General features: G+C 41.5%; 1 protein-coding gene across 3 annotated transcripts in view; it reads left to right on the forward strand.

Moving 5' to 3' along the window:
- inpp5f (inositol polyphosphate-5-phosphatase F) overlaps window positions 1–12,969 on the forward strand; it is a 207,954-nt gene that overhangs the window by 54,345 nt on the left and 140,640 nt on the right. The window contains exon 1 of one of the 3 annotated variants that reach the window (XM_072557455.1): window positions 3,024–3,080. The exons of the other annotated variants lie outside the window; for them this stretch is intronic. Coding sequence (XP_072413556.1) covers window positions 3,039–3,080 — 42 coding nt within the window. The 5' untranslated portion in view covers window positions 3,024–3,038. Of the gene's footprint in view, window positions 1–3,023; window positions 3,081–12,969 lie in introns of those variants that run through there. 3 annotated transcript variants of the gene reach the window in all.

Raw genomic sequence — 12,969 nt, forward strand, 5'->3', positions numbered from 1 at the left:
AGCTCTGTTCAGAGGGTTAGAGACCGATCACTTTTTGTTCAGACTGTGGTTTCAGCAATGATGGTTCTTTCTGGGTGTCCTTTTGAGAGTGAGCATGTAGTGTCCGTCACTGCATTTGATGACTTTCGAAAGGTGGGCATTGGGGTGTACAATGCTTTATTTCCCCCTTCAACTCCATTTTGATTTAGTCCTTTTCTGCTCTCACGATCCCCAGTGTCATCTTTGATGGTGTGCACTGCCTGTAGTGGGCTTTGATTGTAAATTTCTAGGTTCCTACATTGGTGTGTTACTGGTGGTTAGTTTTCTTTAAAAAAATTATGCTGATTTGGTGGTGGGAATGTCTCACAATTGTGTGGTAGCACTTAGATGTACAGCACCAAAACAGACCCTTCATTTCAACTCGTCCATGCCAACCAGGATATCCTAAAATAATCTCGGCCCATATCCCTCTAAACCCATCCAGATACTTTGTAAGTGTTTTTGTAGCAGTCTCTTCCACTTTCTCTGACAATTCGGTTCATGCGTGCGCCACCATCTGCATGACTAAGTTCCCCTCCCATCTTTAAACCTATGCTCTCTAGTTTTGGACTCCCCTACCCCAGGGGAAAGGCCTTGTCTATTTTACCCTATCCATGCCCCTCATGATTTTATAAAGCTATATAAGGTCACCCCTCATTCTTGCAGCTCCAGGGAAAATAACCCCAGTCCCTCCAGGTCTCCCTTTAGCTCAAACCCTCCAAATCTGGCAACATCGTTATAAATATTTTCAGCACTGTCAAATTTAACGGCATCTTTCCTAAGGCAGAGAGACCAGAATTGAACATGGTATTCCAAAAGTGGCCTAACCAATGACCTGTACAGTCTATGTGGCATTCCAATACTCGGTGCAGTGACCAATAACGTCAAGTGTACCAGTGGTAAAGATGATGTAAACTATAGTGCAAAACGATGAAGCTATCAGCACAATCCAGGCAAATATGCATTTCTAAACTGTTTATTTTTATCTCGCAAAAACCTGAAGAAATATTCAGACATCCACCAAGTCCATTTCCTCTTCCCAAGGTTTCCATTTTCCCATTCTTTTCTAGACAGTGAAACCCTGATGAGATAAATACTAATTGTTCTCAAACATGTCATCCAAGTGACCACAATCCATACTTAAGCTCTAACAGTGAATGCTATGTTGACAGGTACACTTACATGAATGGAAACATTTAAAATATTACAATGCTGAAGCTGGACACTTCACATTGCAAAGTGTAGATTAAATGCATCTGCGAGAGGTGTCACTCCGAGTACTGGGAAAATGTGAGCATTTTGGATTCCCTTGCTAGTTTCCCCCCTCAAGCCCCACAACAAACAGCTATCCACAAGTGGAGGGAATTAAAATGACAATCCACTGTGCAGCTGTACAGAAAAAAAAGACAAACTGTGCTGAGGATATAGAGAAGAACTGCCTACTTCTGGATATAAAAATTTAAAAACTTGCTAATGTCGAATTAACGAGAGCTTAATTTCCCACTGCAGAACTGAGCTGATTAGGCAAACAATTTTTGATCTTGATAGTGACAGGGAGAGTTGGCTAAGATTTCTTGCTCACCATAGAGATCTTTCCTAGCAATTGAATTGCACCTTTGTGATGGCACAGCTCAGATGAGTGTATGACCTGCCAGACTGAACCAGTGTCTGTTTGACACTCGCTCAGCATTTCATTGCCTGTGGAAGTGGCACTGGAGGTTTACTAACTGAGCTGTGCACAGCTGTAATGTGGCCTGACATGGCTATGACCCAGATACAACATGGGTTTGTTAAAGATATTCTGTTTTTAATATCAAGGTGATGCAATGTCTAGTTTGTCCAAAATGTTTTAGCAAAAGAAAATCGTAAAATGCAACATTGATGTACTGCCTTTAATGTAGGGAAGCTAAAGGAGATTAAGTAACTAGTATTGGCGTGCTGCAGATTTTACAGCTAAAATGCTTGATGTTGTCCTGCACTAATGCAAAGGTAATCTGGAAGTGCATTAAACTGGATGTTGCAGAAAATAGATTCTTCTTGTAGTCGATATAGCCATTTTACAAAAAAAAACTGCACTGCCTTTGAGAATTTATTTTAAGTTTAAAAAATAAAACAAACATAGATACATTTCAACTGGTTAATATTGTTACTTTGATCTGGACAATGGAATATCATGTGGGTGTGGTACTTTTAAACTGTGCGCCTCTGAAATTCCTACCCTTTTTTTTTCGGAAGGACTAATGGGGGAGACAGTTTAAAAAATGGAATCCTGCTGATGTGGAGAATTCCAATTCCCTTGTCTGCTATTTAAAATCAAGTGGGATGATTTATTTTCTGGATGTCTGTATGCCTGCCTTTGGCAAGTGTGAGATCAGCTGTGAAGAGCACCTGCTCAAGTTCAAAGAATTCCCTTGAATGTTCTAAATTTAAGCAGTTGAATGGCTGCCTTCCCCATCTGTCAGCAGAAACCTCAACCTCTGGTGATGTCCAAAGAGTTCGGCAGTTCATATTAATTGATGTTCGGGCTGGAATATTGAGCAGATGCAAGATATGGTGCAATATTAAAGAGAATGGGGCCTCTCATATAGGCAGATCTTACAGACATCAGGATAACATGAAAAGACTGCTTTGTTTATATATTTAAAGCAGACGGGATCCATAACTCTATAAATAGTGACACAGCGTGTAGAAAGGCAAATGAGTAACCATTTGTAAATCAGTGTAGGGCTCAGCTGGACTGTTGGATTCAGTCCAACACCTTTTTGGGAAGGATCTTGACGTTGGAAGAGGTTGTCAATGAACTTTACAAGATTGTCCCCAGGCATTAGGGGAATTCATTTATTTCGGGAGACTGGAGAAACTGGGCCTCCTTTCCTTTGGTGGAAAGAGTTAAGACATGATTTGATAGTAAGTTAGTCCCAATGAAGGAACTGTGATAGTGTAAATAAGGAGGAGCTGTTTCCTTAGGCAGCTTGCTGACCAAGAGGGCAACGATTTGAAATTGATTGGCGAAAGAACCGATGGAAAAAGTTTTCTTACTACACAGCAAGTGGAGATGTGAGGTACAGATGTCCAAAATGGTGAAGAGAGCACAGCATTGGTAATTTTCTGCTGGGAATAGCAGACTTAATTAAAGGGGGAAAAAAATCTGAGAGGTGTGAAAGGGTGGAACTAAGTGGAAAAACTGGCACGACTATGAGTGGAATGGCTTTGTTTTATTTTGTGCTATAATTTCCATCAACAAGCAAACGATTCAGGCAGCTTTCTATACTTTACGGTAGCTCTTGATTGTTCTTGGATTACTTGTATAATTTTGAAGTGCACTATCTTTTACAAGTAGATGAGGTTATTTGATTTGGCAACTGGCCTTTAGGTAGCTTCAGTTCCACCATCTTGAATAATTATTCTTCCCCCAAATTTTTGCTTCACGTGTATTTACCTCTCATTAACCTAGTTAAACTGTGACTTCTTCTGATGACTTATTCCACATCTTGCAGTGGCTAGCTGTTTTGAAGCATTTTTGTTTTTGCTGTTAAAATACAAGTCCTTGTAATAAACTCTTCTTTTTATCGAGATTGGATGTTTTAAATGCCTTTGAATTTGGCTTCAAGTAATGTGGAAACCTTCACCCAACTTCTCATTTTTAGTCCCTTATTTGGTGAGATTTCTGTAAATTTCAATTGCTGCACATCATCCAATACTCAGTATTTTTAATCCCTTCCTTTTATCCTTTAAAATCAGAGACCACATGCGGTAATGTCCTCAGTAGCTAACTCAGTCATTCAAAATCTTCCCTTCAACTCAAGTGCAGAGCAGTCATGAAGTTGAAACTTGGATGTGCAGATTTTAGGAACATAGTAACAGGAGGAGGCCTTTAACCCCTTGAGGCTAATCCACCATTCATTGCAATCATGGCTGATTGGTGGTCGAACTTTACATGAGCCTTCCTTTTGGCTCCTGTCCCTTAATAGCTTTGCTGAACAGATGTTATTACCATGTCACTGCAAGACTTCACCAGCAACCCCTCCCAGTGCTGCCTTATAAAAGTGCATGTTTTAATTTCAATGACCCTTTTAGCTCAATATCATTAACTAGCTGATTTATTTAATCAATATGTGCTTATTCTTGTAGCAATACCCTTGGCTCTGAAATTCATCTTTCTCCAATATTGCCACTGTCACTGGGGAGATTTGCAGGAGCAGTAAACCATGTCTGTGTAAATCCTGTTCTGTATTGGAAGGAGGTTAAACCTTTGTTTGAAGAATATTACAGGGCTAATTTGTCTTTTTGGTTCTCATTACAAGTAAAACATTCAGTTCAGCTTGTTAATTATCTCAGCCATAAAGATGGTTTTTGAGAGTTGGGATGTAGTAATTCGCTAAAGTTAGGTGGCTCAGTGGTTAGCACTGCTGCCTCAGTGCCAGGGACCCGAGTTTGATTCTACCCTCTGGTGACTGTGCATTCTCTTTGTGTCTGTCTGGGTTTCCTCTGGGCACTCTGGTTTCCTCCCACATTCAAAGATAATATAGCTTAGGTGGATTGGCCAGGCTAAATTGTTTGTTGTGTCCAGGGACGTGCAACCTAGGTGGGTTAGCTGTGGGAAATGTAGGTTTACAGGGACAAGGTGGGCGGGTTGGGTCTGGGTGGGATTCTCTTAGGAGGGTAGGTGTGCGCTTGATGGGCCAAATGGCTGCCTCCTACAATGCAAGGATTCTATTTGTGTTTCGAAGGGTCCTTTTCAAAGTAATGACTGGTTTAAAGGCACCTGACTTGTAACTGTAGGGTATATAGTGAGAGTGAATTTGAATCTGAAACCGTCTCAGCCAGATCGATTGTTGATGATTAAGTGAGACTTGAAATCCATTAGAGTATAACAGTGGGGAGCAAAACCAGAAGTTGCTGGAAAAGCTTCTGTGGAGAAAAAATCAGTTAACATTTCAGGTCTGGGACCCTTCCTCAAACCCTTCTGGGGATGGTGGTTTTCAAGTGACTTTCTGTTTGGAATAGGCTGGGTGCAGGGAACGTCCAGTTTAAGAATTTGACAAGGTTTGAAATTCTGAGCAAGGGTTTCAAAAACCTCTGGCAAGCCCAAGCTAACAGAGGCTTCCTGTTTGCAAGACTATAAAGAGTTGTTGGATTAGGAGATTCCTGATCCAAGGTTGATAACACAAGCAGCAGCTGAAATAGTGCTGGAGAAACACAGCAGGTCTGGCAGTATCTGTGGAGCAAGAAACAGTTAACATTTTGAATCTTATGATGCTTCAGAACTGTAAATGAATAGCAAGGTTCAGAGGGATCTGGGTCAAGTGCTGGCAAATGGAACCACATTAGGTATCTGGTCGGCATGGACGAGTTGGACCGTGCTGTACATCCTATAACACTATGACTTGTCTTGAAGAGTAAGATGACAACCATGGAATAGAAAGTGGAAGACCTAAGAAATATCAACCTTAGTTCTTCAAAGCAATATTTGGACAATGCTTAATGTTCCAATTTGAGGTATCTGAGTAATTGGAAGTGTAAGTTACATTTAAGTGCAAGAGGAAATTCAAATTACTCCATTATATAGAAATTCAGTCAAAGTAACTGAGAATATGGTTATTAATGTTCATGTACCTTACCTTTATTGCGGTAAACGTTTGTTTTAAACAGTGAACCCATTCTTCGAGTTAACACCTGGGTTTTTGGATACTTAAGAGTTAAAATGTTTCTTGACTTTACTGAAATCATAACCGATTGCATGAGTGACATAAAACCTTGTCCATTCTTCCCACCATTTCTAGTCCCCCTCTCCACAACCCTCTGCCTGTAATAGTTTTTAGTAAAGAATCCATTCCTTAAGTTTAGTGGCTGCAGAGGAAGTGTTGAACCTCTGACTCTCCTCCTGTTGTGTTAGGAACACAAATATCAAGAAAGTGAGGACATTGGTAACTTTTTTGTGTGGGTAATGCAGCAATCTCTAACAATCCTAGCAGCACCTCTCATTATAAAGTTGAGGTTGAAGATTGGCAATGATATGCTGAGTTCTGAGGAAGGGTCACTGAACCTGAAATGTTAGCTCTGCTTGCACTTCACAGATTCTGCCAGACCTGCTGAGCTTTTCCAGCAGCTTCTATGTTTGTGTTAATAATCTGCAACTACTTGCCTGGTTCAATCTTCCATTTTGGGACACAGATGCCAGTTTTATCTGCTCTTGTCAATTTTGATATCGAAATATTTCACATTGGGTTACTATATGGTAAATTATACTGCTCTAAAAGAATATGATTAAGTGGTTTGAATAAAGATCAGTCAATAGTCTATGGGGCCATAATATCGATCCAGATACTGTAAAATAGTGCAGCTGTAACACTTATTTGTAGTTTTACTTGAATTTGGAATGACTCGCGTTAATAGGTTGCATGCTATGAATTTCTACTAACTTGATGTTCAGAAATTTTGCTTGTCAAAACTAAACATTGCAATTGATATTGCTAACCAATGGCAGCATATTGATTTAATCTGCAGACCTGCACATGGATAAGTTCACGTTTTGTTTAGCTGTGGTCTTGTAATCTTGCTGGTGAGGTCCTTTCTTCTATGTCCCATAACGTTGATACAATTATTACCTTTTTCATAATAGAGACTTAACACATGTAATCTGCCATCAATTCATTTTCTTAATGAAGAGAATACAGACCCAGGTAGTTGCCTCATTGGTGTAGTTTGTAGCTTTCTATTGTTCAATTTGTCAAATGTATGTTCTCGCGCTAAAAAATAGTGTACATGGTTTTCCATTATTAGTAACACATGGTTAATTTGTTCGCTATTACTGCAGTATAGAGTCAAGATATACAGCATGGAAACAGACCCTTGGGTCAACTTGTCCATGCCGACCAGATATCCCAACACAATTTAGTCCCACCTGCCAACACCCGGCCTGTATCCCTCCAAACCCTTCATATTTATAAACCCGTCCAGATGCCTTTTAAATGTTGTAATTATACCAGCATTCTCCACTTCCAATCATGTACTACCCTCTGTGTAAAATATGTTGCCCCTTTGGTCTCTTTTTATATTTATTTTCCCTCTTACCCTATCTATGCCTTCTAGTTCTGGACACTCACCACCCCAGGGTGGTGTCTATTTATCCTATCCATGCCCCTCATGAATTTATAAACCTCTATAAAGTCACCCCTCTGCCTCTGACGCTCCAGGGAAAACAGCCCCAGCCTGTTCAGCCTCTCCCTATAGCTCAAACCCTCCAACCCTGACAACATCCTTTCAAGTTCCACAACATCCTTCTGGTAGGAAGGAGACCAGAATTGCACACAACATTCCAACAGTGGCCTAACTCATGTCCTGTAGAGCCACAACATGACTTACAACATTTTTTCTACACTACAGAACAGAAATTGTATGCCTGAAAGGGATTCCTTTTGAGCTGAACAGTTACTGTGTAGTGCCAATGGTATGAGAGCCAAGTGATTTGCATTGAGGAAAATTTTCTCTTTACCCTCCCCAACCTCTAGGGGATATATCCATCTTATCTTAAATATCATTCTATTGTAAAATAACTAACTGTTAACCGGACTCCACGGTATAGGGATCAAACATTTTTCGAATGGCGTTAGCTTGTACATAAATGTAATCTCCTCCTTTTTAATTTCTTTTTCAAACTGAAAGGTTTCTTGTCTTGCAATCCTATCCCCAGCCTTCTGCCCTTCTCCCCCCCTCCTCCCCCTCCTCTTTCTCTCCTCTCCCCCCCCCCCCCCCCCCCCCCCCCCCCCCCCCCGCCGCCGCCTCTGGCATTTGGTCAGGCTTATGGGGAAAAATCTCAGCCACAGCTTTCCTCATGGTCATCAATGTCGTTCTGACATGTTTTGCCAAAATTGGCCACGTGGTTTTAATTTTTTTTGCCCTCAAATGAATTATTTGGAGTGGTCCTGTGTTGGTTTGAGCAGTAAAATTCCTGACAGGCCATAGTCATGTTGAGTTGTAGATCCTGTCATGAAACCGTGACAAAATGTTAAACATGCTGTTGGCAGAACTTGTAGAGCAATGGAAGAGCTCCTGGATGCTGACAGTATCCTGATCGTATTGGATTTCCTTTAATCAGTATTTTGTGGAAATCATTCACAATACTTTAGCAAGTGTTCAGTCAACACATTCCAAATAGGGTGTTCTCTCATGCCATTTCCTTACTCTACTATACAGCCGTATCTTGGTTGGGTCAGATATAAGAGATGCAATTTTATGCAAACATGTTAAATTGATGCTCGTCTGATAAAATTTATGCAAAGTGCCTGTGTGTGCTATTGTTATTAAATTGAGTTGTTTTGATTTCTGTTTGGAGGAATGTATTTGCAGTTGTATGATATGACAGTCATCTGACCACTAGCACTGTCAGCTTGGGAGGAGCCATTTTGAAGGCTCCATGTGAAAGAGTCCCAGATGTGTGTAGCTGAAAGTGGATTTCCAGAGCTGTAAAAGTCGATGTAAACTGTCTATATTAAAAATAAAAGCAAGGAACAATTAGAGCAGTAGTCTGCAACTTTGACTTGCTGGTGAGTCGCAACTGTTGTGAATTGTCTGGTCCCTTGCACTGCAGAAATTAGAGACCCAATAAGTCATACACTGGCAGCAAATGGTATTTGCCTAGATCCTGTGGAGGAGAAAGAGCAGCACAGCGGCTCAGTGGTTAGCACTGCTGCCTCACAGCATAGGGATCCATCTTCAACTCAGCTTCAGGTGACTGCCTGTGTGGAGTTTGCACATTCTTCCCATGTCTGTGTGGGTTTCCTCTGGGTGCTCCTGTTTCCTCCTACAGTCCAAACTCATGCAGGTTAGGTGGATTAACCATGGGGAATGCAGGATAAGGTGGTCTGGGTGGGATGTTCTTTGAAGGGTCACTGTGGACTCGATGGGCCAAATGGCCCACTTCTACACTGTAGGGATTCGATGAAAAGGAAATATCCAGATCACTCCCCCCAAAGGTGTTTACAAGTCTTTACCTCAAAATAAGCTGAAACATTCACCAAGCTTACCAATAATCATCGGGAAGTAGACTCAACATATGTAGCAACAGAATGGAGCAATGCTAAGTTTGAAGAAGACATGTTTATACTGCATAGTTGTTAGTGATACATGGCGAACTGTCTCAAATTTTAAATTTCAGTGAATGAATTGCATTCACATTGTCAGTAACAGTGCAGTATCAATGCAGTACAAGTCTAAATAGTTTTAGCACCTAGAAAGATATTCTGAAGTAGTACACTAAAAATGGTTTTGTCTGGTGTCTCTGGACTTCAGAGCAGATGGAACTCTTTTTCCCCCCCCCCCCCCCCACCCCCAACAGATTAAGTTAGTCTTGTACTGTCATCTCCTTGGTGGTGCTACCAAGAAGAATGCTATTCAGCCAGGGTCCATGAAACCATCATTGTAATCTGTTCAGCCAAAGGCTACCTACCCTGTAAAAGCCTACCAGCCCAGGCAGGGTTACAACTCCAAGCTTCAGACTTGTTTCATCTAAGGTGAATGGGGTTTGCTGAACATGGTCTATATCGAATTAGAACATAGAACATAGAACATAGAACAATACAGCACAGAACAGGCCCTTCGGCCCACGATGTTGTGCCGAACTTCTATCCTAGATTAAGCACCCATCCATGTACCTATCCAAATGCCGCTTAAAGGTCGCCAATGATTCTGACTCTACCACTCCCACGGGCAGCGCATTCCATGCCCCCACCACTCTCTGGGTAAAGAACCCACCCTTGACATCTCCCCTATACCTTCCACCCTTCACCTTAAATTTATGTCCCCTTGTAACACACTGTTGTACCCGGGGAAAAAGTTTCTGACTGTCTCCTCTATCTATTCCTCTGATCATCTTATAAACCTCTATCAAGTCACCCCTCATCCTTCGCCGTTCCAACGAGAAAAGGCCGAGAACTCTCAACCTATCCTCGTACGACCTACTCTCCATTCCAGGCAACATCCTGGTAAATCTTCTCTGCACCCTCTCCAAAGCATCCACATCTTTCCTAAAGTGAGGCGACCAGAACTGCACACAGTACTCCAATTGTGGCCTAACCAAAGTCCTGTACAGCTGCGACATCACTTCACGACTCTTGAATTCAATCCCTCTGCTAATGAACGATAATATTCCATAGGCCTTCTTACAAACTCTATCCACCTGAGTGGCAACCTTCAAAGATCTGTGTACATAGACCCCAAGATCCCTCTGTTCCTCCACCTGACTAAGAACCCTACCATTTAACCCTGTATTCCGCATTCTTATTTGTTCTTCCAAAATGGACAACCTCACACTTGGCAGGGTTGAACTCCATCTGCCACTCCTCAGCCCAGCTCTGCATCATATCTAAGTCCCTCTGCAGCCGACAACAGCCCTCCTGTAGACATTTGTTTGCTCACTCTGAGCTCCTAACCTCAGGTCCAATTAGCCTCAACTTAATTTGACAGATTCATTTTCAGGTTGTTGTTTTGAGCCACTTTGCACAACTCGGTGAAGATGTTGGCACACAAAATACCAGCGGCTAACACCTATCACGCATCAGGTGAATGCTAGTGGTCACAATCCAATTAACACCCTTAGACTGGACAGTTCTTACAGGTTTGACAAGGTAGCAGCAGCCAGTAATGAGAAACCGTAACAGACCTACAATTAACCCTACCACTGGCTAAGCACACTATAGCAGGATGGGTGAGGGAGGCAATACTTGTTGCTGTGCATGTCCCTCAAAGGCAGAGGTCAGTCTTGCAGCTCCTCTTGGCCAGTGTTTGACAGGCCGCCTTAAGGCTTTCTCGTCTTAAGTTCTTTTTCTTGAGATTCTTACACGCTTAATGCAACTGCAATGCACCGGCTTCTGTGAACAACCAAATTTTATTAAGCAAGTACAGCGCAAACTTTCGGGAAACTCTTAACACTTTCCGCCACACTTGCGAAGCCTGTCGAGAGGTCTGAACAAAGAAAACAGTCCTTCCTTTATCCAAAATCTTTACATCACAGCCAGTAATGCTGACAAGACAACCCTCAGTCACATGCCACTCGAGATATTATGCAGTAACCTGATCATCTCCAGAAACTATGTAATGTTAATCATCCATTAATGGTCAAATCAGTTGCAAGTAGTTTTTTCCCTAACTATAGGGTGCAGCCTGAATTTTAGCTGCAATTTTGTAATTGATTCTGAATAGGTGGTGATGATGCGAATGTCATCCCTTGCCATTCACAGCCAATGTAAAGTCACTTGTATTCTACCTGCAGAACGGAGAGATCCCACTCTGTCCCTGGGGCATTCAATTTCTTGCAGGTCAGCAGAGCAAATTAACTCTTTTTCTCTAATGTCTCACTAGTTCTTCATTTTACAAATATTTGCATGTCTCGTGAAATATGTCCTAAGAGGACATGCCTTCCCAAATGCAGTATGCGAACTCGTCTGATTACAAGGCTAAAAGCTAAGGGAAGGGGAAAAACAAATGACCAATGACGTGAGGTAAAGGAACGGAACACTGGTCAAGATTCAAGTGAGGATGAAGAAAATGGGCAAGAGAGGGAATGAGCAGAAGGGGTATACAAGCAAAAACCCAGAAAGTGCACATCAGGGAATGAACAAAGTGATTTGTAAAGCTGCAGTTGGTGGGGAGAGGGGTAGGGGGGAGTATAAGTTAGTGAAAGAATAAAGTATGTGACAGCAGCAACGTGCTCCTGAACGGGAACAAACATGATTTGAAGGGGAAGGGATTGCCACCAGCATGTTTGGGTTCAAGATATTCACTGAAATAATGTGCAATACCACAGATCATTGTTTTGTTTTTAAATATTCAATCTTGTTCGTTTTTGTGGTTTGGAAATTTCAACAGGTTTTAGGGGAAATGAGAGCAGACATGGAGAACTCAAGTTTAGTGAGAAAAGGAGAAATCCATACCAGATCAGGAACGAATGTTGACAATGGGTGCACATATCACCAACTCCAGAGGTTATTGGGAAAATGTAAACTACTGTTTGCATTCGTTGGGAAGTAATGCAGAAGGTTGGGCAGGTGATCCTTGCTTGTAGTTTGTGAACAACCGACAGACACAGACACACACCTCCTTGGGTCTGTTTTCTCCTCTGGTCTTTATGCTAGCGTATAGTTTTTTATTTTTATCTGGAATTTCATCCCGATTCAAATGCTTTGCCAACAAGCATCCGTAGCTGTCTATGAATATCCATGTCTGTTGTAACTGAGTGCCAATCTGAATTGCTGGGCTGTTTCTTTTGTGCCTTGGCTGTTTCATGTTGCTTTGTGTGGAGTATGTGCCCGCGCAGGAAGTGCATTGTTTTCTGTGAAATGCTGCTGGACAACAAGCTAATGTAAGGCACCAGATAAATGTTACCTTTTTCACATCTATTTGCTAGTCTAATCTAGTGTGCAACATTTTACATCTTATAATGTGGATTAGAAGAGCAATTGTTGAGATGTGATTAATACATTACAGACCAGTTTTAATGCAAGCAGAAATTATTCAATTTAGTGATTATTGAGCTTCATTAGATTGAAGGATAGTAAAATATATAAATGGATGAAACAGCTCATTGTTCACTTGTCTCCATTTCACCTTCAAGGTTATCTTTTCTCCTTGAGGCATAATCCGTTAGCTCCAGTAGGTCTCCCAGCAGCCCGTAAGACTGCCATCGAATGTCACAGTAAAGTTTATTGTTCAAATCTTAAGGTTCTCAGATGAAACGCGAAACAATTCAGCACCTTGAACACAGTAAGCCAAGATTTTTGAGCAATGGACACTTGAGTTTCACACTTGTCAGCAAAGTGTTGTTGCCATTCTATTGAGATTGAATTCCTAGAAAGTAGGAATGCCGCAACTTTAATTTACGAGCAATGACTTTCTGAAAAAAGCTGTTAACTTGAAATATATATTGGGTTACTTTGCTGTCCTCAGCTGCTGCTT

The sequence above is a fragment of the Chiloscyllium punctatum genome, chromosome 38 (assembly GCF_047496795.1).
Source record: "Chiloscyllium punctatum isolate Juve2018m chromosome 38, sChiPun1.3, whole genome shotgun sequence".
Classification (NCBI taxonomy): domain Eukaryota; kingdom Metazoa; phylum Chordata; class Chondrichthyes; order Orectolobiformes; family Hemiscylliidae; genus Chiloscyllium; species Chiloscyllium punctatum.